This window comes from Camelus dromedarius, chromosome 3 (genome assembly GCF_036321535.1).
Source record: "Camelus dromedarius isolate mCamDro1 chromosome 3, mCamDro1.pat, whole genome shotgun sequence".
NCBI classification, from domain to species: Eukaryota; Metazoa; Chordata; class Mammalia; order Artiodactyla; family Camelidae; genus Camelus; species Camelus dromedarius.
This window is the reverse complement of record NC_087438.1, coordinates 54,039,506-54,060,245: the sequence shown is the minus strand read 5'-3', so window position 1 is coordinate 54,060,245 and position 20,740 is coordinate 54,039,506. Positions and strand designations below refer to the sequence as shown.

At 36.9% G+C, this 20,740-nt stretch overlaps 1 protein-coding gene across 3 annotated transcripts; it reads right to left on the bottom strand.

Annotated features, from left to right (window-relative positions):
* Positions 1 to 242: 242 nt before the first annotated feature.
* ZCCHC9 (zinc finger CCHC-type containing 9) lies at positions 243 to 8,788 on the bottom strand. 3 transcript variants are annotated; one of them, XM_010975052.3, is made up of 6 exons: positions 8,699 to 8,788; positions 7,173 to 7,584; positions 4,451 to 4,601; positions 4,100 to 4,192; positions 2,123 to 2,191; positions 243 to 867 (listed from the first exon to the last, which is right to left on the bottom strand). In XM_010975052.3, the coding sequence occupies exons 2-6, from the start codon at positions 7,554 to 7,556 to the stop codon at positions 749 to 751; spliced, it is 816 nt and encodes a 271-aa protein (XP_010973354.1). In that variant the 5' UTR covers positions 7,557 to 7,584; positions 8,699 to 8,788; the 3' UTR covers positions 243 to 748. The 3 variants fall into 3 exon arrangements, with proteins under 3 accessions (XP_010973354.1, XP_010973355.1, XP_010973356.1); XM_010975053.3 differs by having other exon boundaries at positions 8,669 to 8,786; XM_010975054.3 differs by having other exon boundaries at positions 8,676 to 8,786.
* Positions 8,789 to 20,740: the final 11,952 nt, after the last annotated feature.

Sequence of the window (20,740 nt, the reverse complement as noted above, 5' to 3'; positions counted from 1 at the left end):
AATGAATTTTGGCTAGAATTTTTCCCTTGAAAATCAGGGGCAAAGAAAGAGCTGCTGTTAAGCTGAGGTACTCTTCTATTTTAACCTCAATAATTTGTAATACTTTATGTCAAAACTAAAATGAAAATTAACCAAAATTTACCTTGTCTAGGACTCATAAAAGATTGCGTTTCCAAAGGGACTGTCACATGGACATTAATGGACAATGGCTTATTCAATCCAAAATTAGGTATTCAGAAAAGTAAATAGCAAATGAGTTTTTATTAAATATTCTAAAAATACAGATATGGGGAGGCAATTATAAATAAATTTCTAATATAATAATAAATCGGTAGTTTGAACCAAGAAAACAATATAACGAAAAATTCATTTCCAAATGCAAAGTAGTTACCCTATATTTAGGGATGGTTCATATTAGTGCATAATTATATTTTTAAGAAAAAGATAATTGTTACAATCAGGTTTATAACCAATTAATTACACCTAAGTTCTATCTTTTAGTAATATATTCTTTTAGAGAATCCAATTTAAACATCTTAACACTTTTTTTTTTCCTTTGGATTTTCTCCAAACAATGGTGGAAGTACCCCTTGATAGACAGAACCCAGGAAACAGTTTGACCACACCCAGATTATACTGATATCTACAATACAGGACTCCAAGGCGGAGTCCAGCTCTATCTTGTGAACTAAGTCTAGTTCAGAATGCTTAAAAATGAGGCAGTAACTAAAGACAGTACTCATCATTATCAAAAATTAACAACTTTAGGTATCTTTGTTTTGGGTTTCTGTGGTTTAGGCACATCCAAAATTTCTTCATAATCTGCACTCATTCCCTTTGCCCAGCGACCAACTGTGACCATTCGATCTGTAAAGAAACAGAAAAGCCAGAATGTAAGAAAAAGTCATCAAATACATCCACCTAGATTGGTATTGGTTTAGCAAAAGAACTAGTTTTGACATGAATAATCACAAAGAGAGAAGGCTCCATCACTAAAGGAAAGCGAGCAATTCTGTAATTGATTATAATCCTTGATTTCAGAGTACCACAGGCAATTTCTTGTCCCAATTAGGGAAATGCAGCAACTGCTTTGCAATGCACAAATTGATGAAAAAGCTCTTTCATTCCTTTCCAGAGTTCACCATTATAGAGTCAATGAATTCCAACAGTCTGTAAACAGCAAGACTTATGAAGCATCAGTTTTAAATGCACAAGATTCCACCTGTGAAATTATAAAACATCTGCTTGTCAGTCTTGTCATTTGGGAAGTGGCAATCCTCCCAGGAGGGAGAATTAAAATTCCACTTCATCATTTCAATCTCACTGCCTACAGTGTAGTATAGACTGACTTCTTCTAGACAAGACTGTAAGCAAGAACAAGCTTTCAAATTCAAGTGGTAGGAGTAGGAAGTAAGAATGAGCAGATTTATTTGTGTGGTACTATGACTATCTGATGTAAAAGAAATGTGCTTTTTCCCTAAGAAGTACTACTGGGCTATTCTACTGTCTTGGTTTTTTTCACACACGACTATCATCACTCTAATCTAGGTAAACTAATGTAATAATTATCTCCACACTTCCCAAAAGTTTGCCTTAGATTTTGTGAACAGTTATGAAGTTTTTGATGACTAAGGGTAGTATTTCATTAGGAATAAAATATAACTGGCCACACGCTGTGTAAATAATACAATTTTAATATTTTTGCCAGTTTTTGCAACTAATTCTGAATCCTTCAGAGGTTTTAGAGCATACATGAGGATATACAATCATATGAATACTGAAAGTTATTTTCATATTTCTCATTTTAGTGAATCAATACTGAATTAGCTCTATTATTAAGTACATTAATTAGCTAATATAAATACTTATGAATAAAATGCTTTATAAAATCAGGGTCCTCTGGGGTTTACTGGTCCCTTTTTTTTTTCACACCTGAGAACAGCAGCTGATACTCACTTCTGTGTCTACTACTGATACAGAAATAATGAAGTCATCACTGCAGTAAGAAACCAGGCAGCCTTAAAATCAGTTGTACCTCAATGAGATATTAATATCAAAATTCAGCAAAAACACAGAGGAACACTAATCTCACCCCTTCTAAATGGAGGCCCAGAGAACGCACCTGAATTCTGACTTTCAGGGCAATCTTTCTTAAAATGTTCCACAGAGCCACAAAGTCTGCAGCCACCACCTACAAAAAAGAACAAAGTCATTGAAAACCTCTCAGACTTACATAGGGTTTTTAATGTCTTAAAGCACTTTTATATCTTATTTGGTCTTCATAACCTTGTCAGTTGTAAAGTAGCTGGAGCCAGGTAGGTGCCACCATTCCTATTAATAAGCCCATTCTCCATTTCTCCTGACCTCAGAGAGCATTAATCTGTGCCTACCCACCTTTTCTTGCACCTGGTCTTAAGGGGAGAAGTGAGAAAGAGAAGTGAGGAATGATGAAAGGTACCTGTCCTCTGGAATGTCCAAGAGCCATGCAAGAAGCTTGGATTTTAACCAGGGTTAGATACGCAGGGGCTTGTGAACTCTGCAAAATTTGTGTGCAAATGCATTTTTTGAGAATGTCCATAGTTTTTGTCAGATTCTCCAATAATTAATGACCTCGAAAAAGGTTAGGAACCACTGCTCTGCTGTACAAGTCAGATGGGGGTGAGTAGTTACAAAAGGAATGAAATTAACTTTTGTTTCAGTGCCTTCTATCTGCCAGGTATCCTAACTCATAAAAATGCCTATTTGCCTACTTTAAGCAACATTCCAGGATTGTGAATTATAACACATATGGTTTCTAAAATCAGTCTTTCACTGAATAGTCAAACACTATTGCTTAATGGTCTAGCATATCATAATCTTCCTCATAATGTTATGTGATTTACTCAGAAAAAATGACCCTATAGGACATAAGCCTGGATGAATTCTCAATTCTATGTGGTCTACTCCCCCTCCTATACTTTTTTATATCTAGTCATTCTGGTTGACCGTACAAAGCCACCTTTGTTCCCTAGTCATATTACATAACCTGTTTCTTAAGTTCAAAATTGAAAGGCACTTTTGAGCCTTTTCCAGGTCCAGGACTCTTTGCTGTTATAGATGCCACAGTGAAATAGCAGAGACACTTAATAGTATGTTTTAATCCTCCGTAACTCTTCAAGGTAAAATACCATAATTCGTCAAATCTAAGATAGCACTGATTATAAGATTTATCATTATTTTACATACCTCTCTGGGGAAGAAAAAAAAACCCTGCCAATTATGTGGCACTCACCAATAGTAAGATATACTAAGTTTAGAGATATAAAAATGTGGAGGAAAAGTGCATTATAGAATCAGTGAAATACAGTTTTCTCATTTCCATTTTACAGGTGAGGAAACTGAGATGAGAGAAGTTAAATAACTTGGCTACAGTCCCACAGTTAGTGAGTGGCAGTGCTAGGTCTATAATAAATGGTCCAACTCCAAAGCTATGCTTTTTCACTGACCTTCTGCAAGGGAACCCAGAACATGACACAGTAAGTGTCTAGAACATGATGGTACCAGCATCACATTAACAGAAGACAATATTCTCCTTAAAGCTTTAGACATCATAGGCTTTATTGTGGGGACCTTAAGACATCAGCTAAGCCAAAGATAAGAAAGTTACGTGATCCCATACCAGACAATCAAATAAGAAAAACTTCACAAACAAAAATTACTTACAAATGTGAACAGTGTGTATCAACCCTTCTACCCAAAATGGTATGCTAGGCTGAGATTAAATTTATAACACTATTTTTCTAAATCTTACATTAGTTTGAGAAATAATCCCTTTGTTTCTGTTATGTTTAAAAGCAGATATTTATAACATACTCTCACAAATTATGCTGAAGTAAGCACATAGTTTGAAATGTACATGTCAGTTTTTTCCTATTTGATATATTAATATATCAAGTCACATTACATAAAAAGTCTAGAACATAAACAGTGCTTGATAAAAAGAAATTCTCAAGATTTTGCCACTTATTCAAGAATTTATTTAAGAAGTGGCTAAGTGTACATTAAATCACAACTGCATGATGACTTTCCACTTTTGACATACATGAGCAACAGTACTCACCATCAGCGTAGAGTCCTTTGGGATTATCAGGACAAGATCTGGACAGATGTCCCATTTCTCCACAAACGAAACATTTTGCAAAGGGAAATTCACCTGTAACAATCAACAGTTCCTGGTAAGTTGGTTATATATATTACACGTCATGTAATTCATATTATTTTAAAATACTCTGAGAAGAAAACATATTCGTTTTTACATAATTTAAAGCTGACTCTCATTTGATTTCAAAATATTAAGTGGCACAGTCATAACAAACCCTGTCAACAGAAAAAAAAAAAAAAAAAACCTAGTTGCCTACTTATTGGCCACTTTCTCCATTAACCAAATAAAAAACTGAGAAAAAAAACATACCAAGAGCTGGGTCTACTTTAGCCTTGCACTTGGTTATTTCATGCTCTGTGGATCCACACCGATAACATATTCCAGTGCCCATTTCTTGACTCTCAAGAGCAGCTGGGCAATCTGCAATCCCATGGCCAGGTTTTCTACAATGGAAACATACCTGGGAAAACAAAATGTGAGTTTCCACACTGTAAAACTACTCTGGCTTTATTAATCTTACTCATCAAAAATATCTTTAAAACATTTCTCATTTTAAAGTTATCTAGCTCGTTTTTTGAAATCTCCATACTTTATCTGTAGAAAAAAGTTCCTAAACCATAAAAATGTCTTTTCCATCAGAGGATCTCAGTGCTTTTGAAAGCCTTCAATACATAAATCTATCAGTCTCAGACACAAAGTTATAAATGTCTTTGTAGGAGGTAGTTGCTTAAATAAATTAAGCAAAAAAGGACATTTGTTTCACTAATGGGGATGTCCACACCGGAAAAACTGAGTTTTCTGAAGCAGACAGACAACGACCATAAAAATTACCACTCAAAATTAATACTTTCACTTTTAAAGTTCATATAATTAAATGAATTTGGGTCAAATTATTCCATTTAAATTATAATTCAAATCATAAGATATATTTTATACCAGAAAGTACATCTTATAGTTTTTATATCTTTAATATTCGTAAATAGGCAGAGGTTTCATTTTTAGTATATATTCTCATTTTAAAGGTATAATTCTAAGCCGAATTATCTGGCTCCAACACAACACTGAACAATGGTTTGGTTGCTTTACATACTTACTTAGCAATTTGGAGGATAATTTTTACTGCAATGAATGAGAATATCAGTCACAATCAAAGATGGTAGATATTTAAACTATTTTATTTAAACTGAAAAAAATATATATATTTCTTGGATAACAAATAGCTCATCATTTACTTTTTTTTTCCAAAATAAGAACACGTTTCTGAAAAATGCAAATTCAACAGGCAAAATAAAACAATATTTTGCAACTATACCCTCACTTTTTTTTTTCTGTTTAATAACATATTGGAAAAGAATGAGTCCCTTTATTCTTCATCAACTTTTACATTTAGAATGAGCTGGTCCAAACAAAGAAAATGCATTTATTCTAGAACTGCAGGAAAAGCTACTGCTAAAAACTGGATTACCACGATTAAGAAGTCTTAGTTTCTAGGTGAAGTCAAGGTGGTCTCTAGTAACCTGACAGTTCACTGATTAGGTTTTTAATCTTTAAAGCCTAATTTTTACCGAATAAAATTTCTTGAGTGATCCTTAAATTTAATGTAGACAGGACTGTGGAGAGCAGACTGGTAAATTTCTATACCTTAATCAACTTATTAACAATGAAGAACTGATGCTTAGTGTGAGGTAATAAAAAAATAACAAGAAAACAAGTTGAAGGTAGGTCACAAGAAGCCATATACTATTTAAAGTATATGCTTTAACATAAAGCATTTCTTTAAAAAAAAAAAAAAAGAAGTCTTTCTCCTTTTAATTACAAACATAAAACTTCTCTTAAAATGTCACATTAAACTTTTTCCAAAAGTATGCAATTCACCACACTGCCCATGACAATGAAATTATCTTTAAGTTATACTAACATGACTTTAAAATATTTTAAAATAATTGTATAATTCAAGCAAAACTATCTTGATACAAATAGAAATGATTATCTTTTCTAGGAATATTTCATCAGTATCATCTTTAAAAATGATACTGCATAGAATCCTGCAAATAGAAGACACATTTATGAAGGCTGTCACATTTCAAGCCTGCATTGGTGCAAACGGGGCTCTACATTTACTAATCCTAATTTTTTTTTAAAAAGTGTAAAATGGCAACAAATTCTGACTCTTATGTAGTATCCTGCTAGAAGACTTGGTAAATTCAATTAGAGGAATTATACTAAAAATTTCATTTCCTGAGTCTGACAGTTTAAAATCTAGGGCTAGGCACCACAGAAATAAACCTGCAGCTCCCAGCATTCCTCTGAGTGGACATAAGGAGGGACTGAGCAATGACTAGGGAGAGTCTCAAGGAATTTTAACTCTATTACTCTGCTCTGTTACTAACCAGTGTGATTCTTACCAGATCTCCTTCCTGTGCCTCATTTTTTCATGAATAAAGATAACACCCTTTCCAACTAACAGACACCACACATATTTAACCAGTTGTACTTAGCCTTCTCCTTTACTTCATCTTTTTTTAAAATGGCTGTTTGAAAAAGGGCTGTTGGAAGGGGTGAGAATATAGGTTTTGAAGTCAGACTCTGTGTTTAAATTTTTTTTCTTTTTTTGGTTGGACTGCACAGATCTAGCAGCCCACTAAGGTTGATATGTATTTAATAACACATATACTCATATAGTGCCAGCCACTATTCTAACTAGTCAAATATTAACACCTTTTCCTGGGTTTGAATTGCACCTCTGCTACTAAGTGACTTTCAGCAAGATACTTAACCTATCTGTACATCAATGTTTTCTACCCATGAGAATGCCACCATTTTTTTAATGTTGTGATAATTAATCAGCACCTCAAGTGCTCAGCATATAGGAGGTGCTAAAAAAATAGTCCAAGTGTTATTACTAGCCCTCAAAAAGTTGCCTTATAAATCCAGTATATAACAGTAATCAGTCTGCTAAAACACGTGTATGAGTGAATGAATAAGTTTCTAGCCATATAAAGTAACATTTTGGTAGAAGTGATAATCTTACCATTGCATATTTCTTTGCTGCTTGTCTTTTTAATCTTCTTCCTTCCCGACGATTATCTTTCTTTAAAGCAATTGCAATTTCTTCCCTTACTTCCTGACTGTCTGTTGCTATCATCTCCTCATTGTTAACCATCTGTGAGTTTTGTCTTAGGTATTCCATGAATCCATTCACATCTTCATTTAAGTATTCCTTTTTCTTCTTATTCCTTTTGTGTTTTGCTTGGGGCACATCATTTTTAAGGCACAGCCTGTTGGCTTTAAGTTGTTCACTCTTTGGTAGGTTTTGGCTTTTCCCCTCAAAGGACCCCTTCTTCATGTCCTCCCATGATGTTGCAGGAAAGGGTCTTTTGTTATGTGTGGTAGTAACTCGTGCCCACCTGGTCATGGCTTCATCAGAGGTACCTTATCAATCTCTAAGACAAGAATGGCCAGTTAGCTTTCATTTAAAAGAAAAAAAAATACATGCTATATCACACACATGCGTCATGTGTTAAAGTTTTAATTATTTAAAACAGTTCTTACTTCACTTAGATATCTATATTTAATCCTATAATATGTTGCATAGATATGCCTGTAATGTAAATCTAGCCCTTACCAGAGACGTGACCACTCCAGTAAAAAACAAACAATACCACAACCACGGATATAAATACTTGCTTCAAAGTGAAAAACAATTCATTAAGAAACCAAATTATTCCCAAAATTTAAATCACATAGTAATAGTGAATGAAGTTACTCTTTCCAAATTCTGCAGTTTTCTCAGCCATTTACTTTCCTATCTCTAAGTCCCAGGTCTACTTTCTTCCAATCTTCCTTAGTCTGCCTTTGCATAGCAAGTAAGTATGCACAAACCCTGTACGTGGAGGTGAAGCTTGTCATTACAACTCTTTCTGGCAGATTGACAAGTAAAATATATAAAAGCGTGTGCAATTACGGGATGATACTAGGTCTTCTCCTAGGAATTAGAGTGTAAACTACTTCCAGCCCAGTTGTTTCAAATTGTTTTCAATTAGTAAGCCGCCTCCCTTTTAAGGCAGCATTCCGTGCAACAACCAGTGTAAAATCCTCAGCTCCTGCCAAAACATCCTTCAACACAAGCTGAGGAGCCAGGGAACAGGTGTGAGACGCGGCACGCCACTTCACATCACGCGCGCACACTCGTCGCTGCAGGACCTGTGACTGTCACAGTGGGGACCGGGGCTGTTCAAGAGGAAGTGAATTCTCCTTCCCCTGAGTACATGGGACGTAGGAAGCTCTGAGTACAGGCTCGGCCGGGACCCTTCGCCCGACGGGCCGCAGTGAGGCCGGACCTGCCAGCCCAAGCGATAGCCCCCTCCTGCTGAGGCCGGTCCCCACGCCGGAGCCCTCGGGCCAGCCGCGGAGCCGGGCGCTCCAGCCCCACCTGGCACTGGGCACCCTCGGGAATGTAGCTGCCTTTCCCTCCGCCCTCCTTCCGCCCTCCCCCCGGGTCACAGGGAACTGAAGAAGAGACCCTACCACTCGCCTGCCACGCGCACAACTTCTTACCACGCACGAATCCTCCAGTGCGGCGGAGTTAGCAAGCCAGAGAAGCCCGCCCCCTGAGGCGGCGTCCGCACTCGGGAGCGGAAGCACATCTTCCCTGAGAGCGCGTCATTTCCGGCGGGCCCGAGGCTGAAGGGCGCATGTGCAGCTGACGGGCGGTACGGTCCCTCCCTGCGCCGGTAACAGTGACTGACTTTAGTGCATGTGGGGTGCCCAGTGTTTGAAGGGCACTGCGCTGGACGGCGGAGGCGCGAAGGTGAAGAGTGCCAAATCCGTGCTATTGAACACACAGCACAGTGGGCGGATCCGTGGGGTGGGAGAGGCCCGGAAGGCTTCCTCGAGAAGTTGATCTTTGAACTGGACTTCGAGAAATGTAACAAAAATTTGTTGAAACTGGCGTCGGGAGGGAGTTACGTCTTTCCAAGAAGACATAAAGTAAAACTGTTAGCGCAGTGGGAGTGGATCACCGTGATAGAAATCTAAAAAGGATATTCGCGGCTCTGTTGGGTGGAGGGCGGTGCCCCACTGTCCTGCCCAATGCTAGTTAAGCATTCAATTCGAATACATTGTGGAACCAAAGATTTTCTCTCTTTTAGAGGGAAACCCTAGTCTCTTAAGCAACTCGTCTCAACAGTGCCCCTCCCCCCGCGCCCCCCAAACGCTACCACCAGCAGTTGTGCATGGTGGAAAATTTGGCATCCAAGCTCACCAGGACAACTGTGCCCATCCCCATCATCTTGCTTGATTCATTTCACCTCTTAAATATCTGTCCACTTTTCGCTACGACTACCTTCTTTGTTCCAACTTTAATTATGTCACACCTGGATTACTGGCAGCTGGTCTGGACATCCATTCTTGCTCTACTCCCTCAAATCCATTTTCCCTGCTTTAGCAAAGCGAACTTTTGAAATGTAAATCGAATTGTTGCTCTGCTTTAAACCCTCCCACAGTTTCCCATGGTTCTTAGGATGAAGTTCAAACTTACTCAAACAAGGTGTTAAGTCACTGCTTACTTCGCTAGCGTCACCATGCACAATCTCCCTCTCTTCTTTGAGCTCCATGCAGAGGAGTCTTTCCTCAGTTTCTCAAATAACACATGCATCTTACTATCTCTAGGCCTTTGTATATGCTATTCTCTTTGTATGGTACTCCTTTTCTTCTTCCAGTTAATTTCTACTCACCCTTCAAGGCTTTTAATATTTTATTTCCAAGTAAGCTTTCCAAAGCCCCTCTTCCCCAGACTAGACCAATTGCTAGTATGCACTCACAGCAGTCTATAATTCCTTATGGCACTTTTCAAATTTGTAATTGCACAGTGAATTGTGTAATATGTTGTTTATTGTATCTTCATTGCCTGGTATATAGTTGGTGCTCAATATGTTTTGTTAACTAAATGAAGAATATATATTTTGCAATGCTTGTTAAAACAAGGTGGAAAATGGCTCCATTTTAAGAAGAGAGATTAAAGTCAATGCTATAGGAATACTGGAATTTAGTATGGTAAATATCATAAATACACTAGGTCTTATGGTGGGGAAAGTTTTAAAAGATTTTTTTTTTAATCCCCCAGCTCTTGAAGAGAGGGAGTTTCCTAAAAGAGGTATGATAGTGCTCCTCATACCATAATGTTCTTAACTAGTTGGCTGCAGGTTCTAAGTGCCAACCTATAATCTGACATTTCATGAAGAGGTTTTCTTTCTTAGATGCCAGGTACTTGCACATAATGTATACCACTAGAGGGTGCATTCAACTAAAACTTGTCTTTAGTATTGTGCATGATCTGCAGAAGGTTGTTCATTCCCGGAAGTGAAGGAACATGATCTCAATTTGTTTTTGCGGAAGTGTGTCAAATAAAAATTAGTAGTTGAGTAAACCAGCCATAGAACTCCTTTGGGATTCAAAAGCAATTATTACTACTAATAACAACTAACTTCCATTGAACCTATTAGAACTGTGTGCTTAATGCTTTACGTTCATTACCTACCCAGATTCTACCCAGAATCCTGACAAGAGGTAGGAACTATTTTCTCCATTTTATAATGAAGAAACAAGCCCAGAGAGCTGAAGTAACTTACCCAAGGTCACACACTTAGTAAGAAGCAGAGTAAGGATTTGAACCATGATCTCAGACCAAAGGTGTGTGCTCCACTATGTTGAAATACTGCAGGAGATTGTTTTGTCTGCTCCACCCTACTTTGAAATAGACTTTACTAAGTTATCCTTGCCCATGTGAGGCTTTTGTTTAGAATGTGTTCACTTTTACAATTCAAGGGGTTATCTGTTGATTACATTTTTCATTCACATATTATTGAAAGTGTAAATGTGTTATTTTTATAACAATATAATCCACAGGGCAAGTGTTAAGTTAGGAGCTAGAGTTTTGGTTATAAAAGGATGAAGTACCTCATTTTTAGAAAATTGTGAAGTGTATTATGCATACAGAAAAGGACATAAAACATATGAATTAATTATAAAGCACATGTTCATGTAAACACTGCCCAGTTTAAGAAGCTGACCATTGCCAGATACTGTTTTAAATCATATTAATGTAATTTTCTGCAGAGGCGGTACATTTTATTTTATTTTTTAAAAATTCTTATTTTTTATTGAAGTGTAGTCTGTTTACAATGTTAGTTTCAGGTGTACAGCAGAGCAATTCAGTTATACATATACATACATGTGTATTTTTTTCACATTCTTTTCCACTACAGCTCACTACAAGAAATTGAGTATAGTTCCTGTGCATTACAGCAGAGTAAGCTGAGATGGAGTTTAGTGAATCTAGAAAGGAGGGCTGGGGCCAGCTATTACTAAATTAAACTTTTTTAAAAATGCCAAATCAAAATGTTTGCATTTTATCCTTTAGAACTTAAGCAATGAAGAACTATACATAGTTTTTTAGATCATACAGTAGATCCCATAAAGTAGATCTAGAGAAGAAGGTTAGATGTAAAAAAAATGTACCAAATGCAGGGCTCGGAACCCTCTGGACACTTATTGAACATCATTAGAATATACAGAAAACTAGAACAGGAGAGAGAGTGAAAGAATTGGTGATCCTATTGTTGAAATTGAAAATGAGAGCCAGATCAGTGACATTCTAACAGCTTCTTTCTTAAAAATCTTGTGATTTTTTTTTTTTAGCTGATTTAAAGCCCTTACAATAAGGCCCATGGATAACAGAATTATGAGTTCCTTCTTTCTTCTTTAAATATTATTTTATAAATGTTCCTTAATGAGCATGCATTGCCTTTAAACTCATTATTAAAAAGTTTTTTAATCCATGGAAGTTTTGAGACAGCACATGAGAATTTCCAATTATATCTAGATTCATAGAAATATATACCTTTAAAAATATTGTTTTACAGGTCAATAAATGAAGTATCAGAGAAGTGAAGCGATTGCCATAGGACACACTGCTAGCGACAGTTTTATTACCTGACACGCACATGGAGATGGCCCTATGTTTTTATTTTTTCATTTGATTCTTGGTTTCCTCACTCAGTAACAAAGTTACAAGCAGTTCTGCTTTATTTCAAAAGTGAAAGAAAATGGTATGTGAAGTGTCTAACAAGCAGGGGAAACCCACTAGTGGAAGTTTCTTGAGGTTGCCAGGCCATAAGGAATAGAAATAATATGAAGTTTGTGTTCTCCCCTGAAAAAGCTTGAATCTTTTTCATGTTCTTTGCTTAAAGATGAGAAAGAATAGCAATTAATCACGACAATGATGTGGCCTTCTGACTCTCATTCCACCGTCTTCCGGTGTGTCTCTCAAGTTCGAGTTCCTAATTATGCATTTTAGCGGTTAGAGTGTCAAGTGCTTCAAATGAACACTTAGATCTAAATTACAAGTCAGTGGTAAGATTTGCAAGCTCTCCTCTCTGAAATGAGTACTTCCACCCCTCATACTTATGTCTGAGGAAACGCTACCTGGTATGGGACTTAGATTGTCCCTTCCAAGGGAACAGGGGGAAGTCTGTAGTTACAAATGGAATTCTGTAAAATAGATTAGGTGAGGAAAAAGCTTTTTTGATATCCATCATTTGCCAATTCCCCATTAAAGACTAGATCTATAGAAATGACAGTCCTTGCTTTTACACAGCCAACAGCCTGTGAGGGTAAGACGTGGACTCGTAAACCACTAACAAGGTGATAAATGAAGGGATTAACACTGATAGTACATATTACAGATAAATTCATTCTTTCTGGGAGATTTCTGGAAAACTTCACAATAGAATGTGTTGTAGATAACTGGAAAGAGGGATTAGAATGGTGATATGGAGGAGTCAATAAAGAAAATCTCTAACCACCCTCTCCAATAAGTTGAAATGCTTCGTGTAAATAAGGCCCACATTCACACACTTGCACATATGCATGAGTTTAAGCTAATACTTATAAAAGAACAAAGTGATTATAACCAAGTGGCCAAAATATTTAGAACAGATTTAGTAACTACTATAAGAAATAATCTATCTGTAAGTCTCTGGTTAAAAAGTAATAATTTAAGAGGACCACATAGGAGCAAATAACTAGCCCTCCAAAAAGTATGACATAGCAAATAAATGATCATGGGAAAAGAGGTCTCACAAATACTTTAAGAAATGTTTATGGACCAGGAGAATTTATAAAATCATGTTTGTATTTATCCTGGAAGTTGTGAGTATATGATGCTGAGCTCTATGAAGATGAATTGGGCACCATGCAGAGCCCCAGAGATCTGTAATCTAGTGGAGGGGACAGGGAGATATGCCAGTAATACCCCAAGGAGTAAATGAAGGAGGCAAATGTGGAGTTGTGCCCAGGTGTGCCCAAGGCAGCTCAATATGGAAATCACTAGCAAGTGTTCAAATAGAACACTGGCTAAATGGTGTTGCTTTAGGTATCTAAACTGTGTCTTGCAGCAGGAGAGCAAACCAGGCAGAGGGACTTCTTTAAAGACCTGATCCAAACGTACAGTGACAGGGTTCAGGGCAGGCTGCCCCAAGATGTGCCACTCTGGTATGCTGATTATTCTCAGCTGAAAACAAGCAAGGTCCAGAGGACTCAGGAAGAAGCTTTGAACATCCCCCTTACTACCTAAAAGAATTGAGATAGGAGGCCCTGTCCCAGGAAGGAGTTATCAACATATATAGCAACTATAGTAAGTAAGTATGAGGTAGGTGTGGCAGACAGGAAGGAACCCAGCGAGGCCCATTTGATTAAGGTCCTCTCTGTGGCCCATCATCTTTGGATGGCCCAGCAAACATTTATTTACCAAACAATAACTCTTTTTATCGTCCTGTGCGTTACCTTACTTCCCTTTGAAGTCCCAGACCCCTACCTAGTTCTCCTCAGTCTAGAATAATATATATTCCTCATCTTGCCTTACGGTCTTGGGAATTCTTCATATTTATGAGGATTTTCCCATGCATATGCAATAAATTTCATTTTCTCCTATTAATCTGCCCTATGTAATTTTAATTGCCAGTGTAAACAAAGAAGAACAAAGAGTGTTTTTGTTCACCACCCGATTCTGCAAGGATTAAGCTGTAACCTGGTGCAGTCGCTGACCGACAGTGCTCTCTGAGAAGAAATTAAGATGATAACAGGAAGAACCAGTCTGGGGCTCAGACAGAGGAAATTAAGATAACAGGATGCTCTGTACTTTGGACAAGCAAGCCCCTTATACAGTCAGATGTATAGCTCAGGAAGAATTTTAATGAACCCAGATACTTGCACCTTCCCATAGATAGAAAAACACTAAAATCAGCTTGAGATATCTCTTCTTTGTGACTAGCAGTAATCTTTTACCAAGATATATGATTAACTGCACAGGTTCCCTAGCCAAAAATCATATATATATACACACACACACGTGTGTGTGTGTGTGTGTGTGTGTGTGTGTGTGTGTGTGTGTATGCTTCTTCCCCTACCTTTTCAGAGCAGTTCCTCTGGGCTACTGAGAGGCTGTCTCTTGGGCTATAATCTTGAGTAAAAATCCCTGAATAAAGCAAACTCACAGCTCTTACTTTGTGCCTTTTCAAGTTGGTACCAGATGAAAGAACTAAGAAGGGAGAGAGAGGGAAACTGCCCTCCCACAACAGTCTTCAATCTATAGGTGTTGCTGCTTTTCCTGTATTGGGTGTTTGTTTTTAAAAATATATTTAGGATAGTGGTGATTACACAGCAGTGTAAGTGTGTGCTTAGTGCCACTGAATTGCACACTTTAAAATGGTCAATTTTATGTGTGTTTTACCACAGTTTAAAAAATAGAAAAATTTTATTTGACCTTTTTATGAGTAGTATTTTCACCTTAATTCTCGTGAAGCTTACGTTTTACATCTTTATTTACTATTTAAGAAGCTTTTCTTAAATTTAAGAAGCAGGATGTTATCCGTGTATAATTTGCCTATCTTATCACAAAATCAGTCATCAGTTTCAATTGTAAAAGTGCTATTTGTGGTGCACAAAGCATTAAAATTTTTTAAAATTTTATTGATTTTTTAATGAAGGTACTGAGGATTGAACCTAGGACCCCATCGTATGCATGCTAAGCACATGATCTACCAGTGAGCTATACCCTCCCCTCACAAATAATTTTTTAAATATTTATAGCCACTATTAGTAAGCACCTTATACTCTAAAGCTTCCCAAATGGTTAAGAATGGTAATACTCAGGATACACTAATACTCATGAACAGTAATACTCATTTACACCTAGGGAAAACTAAGATATAGACAGCTTGACTAACAAATTTGTCACAACTGTATCCAGGATTTAAAATGTCTGCTCCCTTTCCTGCAGAGATGTGGCCATGTCACTTTCCCGTGGTTGCCTAATATTTCATTCTGTTATTTGCCAGGCTAATATTGAGATAAGCATTGATACTTGGCAAATATTCCTCTTTCTTTCCCAATTTCACATTCCGCTGAATCTCATAGGAAATCCTGTGAGAAAACACCTGTTTGGAGGTGTCTGGACTCCCCACCTTCCACTCATGATAAATACATTCCTAGAAAAGATTAAAAAAATAGGGGCCTTGTTGGCTTATAAAAGTGCTAGAAGCTTAAGAGGGGAAAATGACATCTCAGCTGTATAACAAAAAATTTTGGAATCTGAGAATGATTATTTAGTTTCTATTTAAAAAAAAAAAAGGATAGCAGAAGACAGATAAATCAACCTCTGCTTTAATTAAACTAAACCAATAGGCCACTTAAGTGAATGCTGGAGAGGATTAGATGCGCCAGGGAGTGTGTGGAATATAATGTGTTACTTAAAACCTTTAATAACCCAAACTTTTTACCTGTCTACCAGAGAGAGATGTGATTGCACTGTCAACCAAATTGTTTTCATGTGAATAAAATGCATAAAAGACTTGAAAACCAACCCTCTTCTACTCATTAAAGTCTTCTAGTACTTCATTAATTTTAATGGTATAATCTAGGGCTGATTGAAGTGCACCTGAATGCAGTTAGTGCCTCATCAGTACTGATGAGTTCTAAGTAATTCAGGCCATGTCTGCAGAGTGATCACAAATTACCTGTCTCTATTTACATCCACTCTATGCATGTTTGCCCATGTCTTCAACAGCACAACTTTTACATTCCAGGAGCCCAGTGCCTTCCTTTTTGATCTCACCTACATTATTTTAAAGCAATTTCTATTTTCAGAGCTGCTTTTATACTTACAACTGAGTTTTGTGCAAACAAAAGATTTTGTGGAGGTGCCAACATATGGCATTTCTTCCCCAAATCTTCAGACTGAATACTGACATAGCCTATATGAGTCAAATGCATTTTTCAAAAAGTAAGGAATCTGATATGTTAAAAAGTAAATGAATACCAGTTTTGCATTTCTACTGTAACTTTGTTCCATAAAACAAATTTTTTAGGAAAACCTCTTAAATCCTTCTTACTGAATTCCATAATTGCAACTCTCAAACCAGATTTACTCATTGTCAAATACAGCTTTAGCTTACAGATTGGAAACACGATTAATTATGGTGCACCTCTTTAATTCTTGACCTCTAGCATGGGCATTATTGCAGCACTAGGTTAAGTGAACGTATGTACCCAAACCAAGAAGTTCAGTCTAACCCCATCCCCACCGTAGGAACAAACAAGAGGATTTGAACGTTAGTAGCAACTGGGTAGGACTTTCTCCAATGATGTGAAAGGCCCTTTCACCACAAGTGATCTCTCCATCCCCCTTTTCTAGGTTCCATGATAACCATTCGCCCTCTCTTCACGTAGGTTTTTTACAGAAAGTGTAAAATGCAATTAATTTGGCTTACTTTTCTGAATCTTCTGATTCCAGTCTTACAGTTCTTTGCTTTAGTCTTAGATCCCAGGCAGTTCTCTAATTTAGTCTTCCAGATGGCTAATCTCCATTATGTGCAGATTTTTCTCATTTCTCAGATGGCAGTATTATTTATCTTTTTTCTTTTTTTTTTTCCTGAGGGTTTTGAGGCTCCCTCATATGTGTTCTATTTCCCAATGAAATTGTAAAGCCCTGTATAGTGTATATACATATGTACTTAGCCATAAAAAGAATGAAATAATGCCATTTTCAGCAATAAGGATGGGGAGGGAGGGAGGCAAGAATTCTACCACTGAAACACCAATGCCCCCTACTGGGATGGACATAGAAATTACCATACTAAGTGAAGTAAGCCAGACAGACAAAGACAAATATCATATGATATCACTTATATGTGGGATCTTTAAAAATGACACAAATGAACTTATTTACAAAACAGAAAGACTCACAGACAAGAGAAAACAAACTTCTGGTTACCAGGGTAAGAAGCGGGGAGGTAAACCGGGAGTTTGGGATTGGCAGATACAAACTACTATATACATAATATATAGACAACAAGGTCCTACTCTATAGCACAGGGAACTATATTCAATAGCTTGTAGTAACCTGTTATTAAAAAGCATATATATGTATACACGTTTTATGGAATACTGAGAGAGGAATGTTTTGTATTTGTCTATTTCCTCTCTCAGTTCTGTCAATTTGGGCTTTGTGTGTTTTGAAACTTGTTATTAGATGAGCATATATTTATAATTTTTAAAAGTCTTCTTAATGAATTTATATGTACATAATTGTGGAATGTCCCCCTTTATCCTTTCTCAGAAATCTACTTTAGTAATTGTGAAATACTAAAGAGACTATAAAATATTAGAAAAAATATATATACATATTGCTTTCTGACTCGAGTTCCCGGTACAGGGCTCCTAAAATCCTTATCATTTACTACGTGATAACAGCACAAGGAGCATCTTTTGTCCTAACATTTGGTCTTTGACTTTGGTTCCTGACACAGAGCTCCTAAATCCCTTGGAATTTCTTAGTTGATATGAGTGCTTTCTGTTCTAACGAGGTGACTCCGGGAGGGCTCCTGAATAGCTTCAGGATGGGGGCTGGTCACCAGAAAGAAGAAGTCATGATTAGAAGCCTAGAACTTCCCACCCCATCCTCCATCCTCCAGGAAGTGGCAAAGGGCTGGAGTCTGAGTTAATCACCAATCATGCCTATGTGAGAAAGCTTCCACATAGAATAAATATGAAAAAAAAAACACTTAGGCATATCATATGCAAACTGCTGAAAAAAATCTTCGAAGCAGTCAGAGAAAAATGACCCATTACAAATAGAAGAAGAACTATTTGCATAGTCATGGACTTTTCACCAAAAACCACGGAAATCAGAAGATGATTTGCCACAAGAAACCAATGTGCTGGTTTCTTGTGGCAAAAGAACAAAATACTTAGAGCTGAAAGGAGGAAAAAAAGGAAGGAGAGAATTTAATGTTTATTGAGCCAGGTAGTTAGGTCTATGTCTTCCAAATTCTGAATTTTATCCCATTAATGTGTTCTGAGATCAATTTAGTGGGTCACAATCAGCATGTTTTAAAACTGAAAGAGAATAATATATTGTAGAATAGAAAAATATTAAAGTGCTTCTCATATCATAAAGATAACTATTACTACCTAAAACTTTTATTTGGGTTTTACATACATACACATACACACTCACGTGCATACTCATATATGTGGGTACTGGGTTCTAATGTAAAATATATTTCTTCCCAGAGGTTACAGTGAAAGAAAAAAAAATGTTAAGTCACTGCCTTATATTATTTAATGATCATAAAATCTTTGTAAAGCAAATTATCCCCATTTTACAAACAAAACCAAGACTCAATTAAATAATTTGCCCTTGGTCATAGAGCTGGTTAGTGGCTGAGCTTAAATTTAAGGCAAATCTTTTGACCTTGAAACAATTTCTTTTGGCTGCTTTCACAACACCTCTTTTATGACCTTTGGCCTGAAAGAGAATAGCCAGTTTTGCATAAGCACAGGAATCAAAGGACCCAAGGAAGAGGGCCAGAGTGGTTTCCCAGCCATAAAAGCCTACTCTGCTGCATTCTGTCCCAGATACAAGGAATATGGCAAATTTCAAAAGTCCCATGACACAATACCATGCTCGTTTCCATCACTGCTAGGTCAATAGTGACTGAAGGAGAACTTAGTAAACAGGAACTATTTGCACTTTGGCTGAAAGATACGGCATTCAATTAGAATTTTAATTAATAGTTAAGTCTTTTTATCTCTTCCAGTTGACTCACCTTTTACAAAAAATATCTTTTCTGTTTTTCACTGTAACATTGCCAAAGTGCTGGTTCCTTGTGGCAAAAGAAACCACAACTTCTGCAAATAGGATCCTATCATTCAAATACTTGGGGATGCTTGAGGAGAAAGGACATTCTTGTATCTAATTTAAGTGCTATCATATGATCTGAAAATTGTCTGAAGAGCTGTCAGGGAAAGATATTTGATGACTATGGAAGATTTCAACAAAAACTGATATGCCAGACTGAGTGTTTAGGAATCAACTGTAGACTTTGTTTAAATGACTGCCTTTAGTTATGAATATCTTGTTCTTACAGAGTAGAGTCACACATAAGTACATTCCTGGTAATACAATAAAGCCCCACAAATCAAACAGCCCCACAAATCAAAGAGTTTCAAAATATGAAAACGAATATATGTATTTATGTGCAAGACTGGGACGTTGTGCCGTACACCAGAGATTGACACAGTGTAATTGACTGTAATTCAATAAAAAAAAAATTTTTTTAAGTTTCAAATGCAGGTAATTTAAAGGTGAAGTAATAACAGTCTGTGGGCAAGCCAATATTGAACACAAATGTGGCTGTGGTTATTGATGAGTAGAACTAATGGCTAAAGATGAGAAATAAATTAGATAAAAATACAACAAAAAAGGAGGTATTAGCTGCATTCTCTGTACCTTAGATATTCAGTTAATTCTTGTTAATAATGCTGAGAATGTTGCTGGGGATGTTGTGGAACAGATTACAAGGCTTGCCTCCTTTTTATATTAGTAGCCATATCATTTTATACTACTGCTTGTTCTTCAGCTTTTCCTCTAAAAAAATTAAATTTTGGCATATGCCTTTATTTAGTCTCTTCAATTCTTTTATGCCTGTGTTTCTTTAGATGTATGTACTTGCCTTCACTTACCACTTATCTCATCAGACCTTTCAGAAGAGGGACCATCAGTTCAGTTGGTTGCCCTAAAGAATGGTTTTAAGAGAAATTCAGAGATAGATTATTATCATATTATAATAGTGATTCCTTTTTTATTATTTAGCAAGTAAACCCTAACATAGTACTTAACAATGTGCTGAGCACTTCTAAGTGAACTTTACAAATAATCATTTGTAAAATGAGAGAGGTATTATCATTGTTCTCATTTTATACAAAGGGGCCTGAGGAACTTAGACTAAGTCAATCACTTAATGTCATGAAGCAGGAGAGTTGGGACTTGCACTCCAGCAATGTGGCTGCAGAGTCAACATGCTTGGCCATGATGCCATTCCTCTCAAGCCTCCATCCCTGTCCCCAGAATGCCAGTCACTGCCTGAGGTTCTGATCCCTCTTTTGTCTATGGGCACTGATTGGCAGAATGGCCTCCACCTCACCCCATTCAGGGTATACAGCACGATATTCTGAATTGCATTGGATGTGGTTTCCTCT

What these genes read in the sequence shown, in the direction of transcription:
- ZCCHC9 (XM_010975052.3), bottom strand. Translation starts at nt 7,556, where the DNA reads ATGACCAGGTGGGCACGAGTTACTACCACACATAACAAAAGACCCTTT. An exon ending in CAGCAAAGAAATATGCAATG is followed by an intron (nt 4,602 to 7,172) that starts GTAAGATTATCA and finishes TTGTTTTCCCAG; the next exon opens with GTATGTTTCCATTGTAGAAA. An exon ending in TAAAGTAGACCCAGCTCTTG is followed by an intron (nt 4,193 to 4,450) that starts GTATGTTTTTTT and finishes TGATTGTTACAG; the next exon opens with GTGAATTTCCCTTTGCAAAA.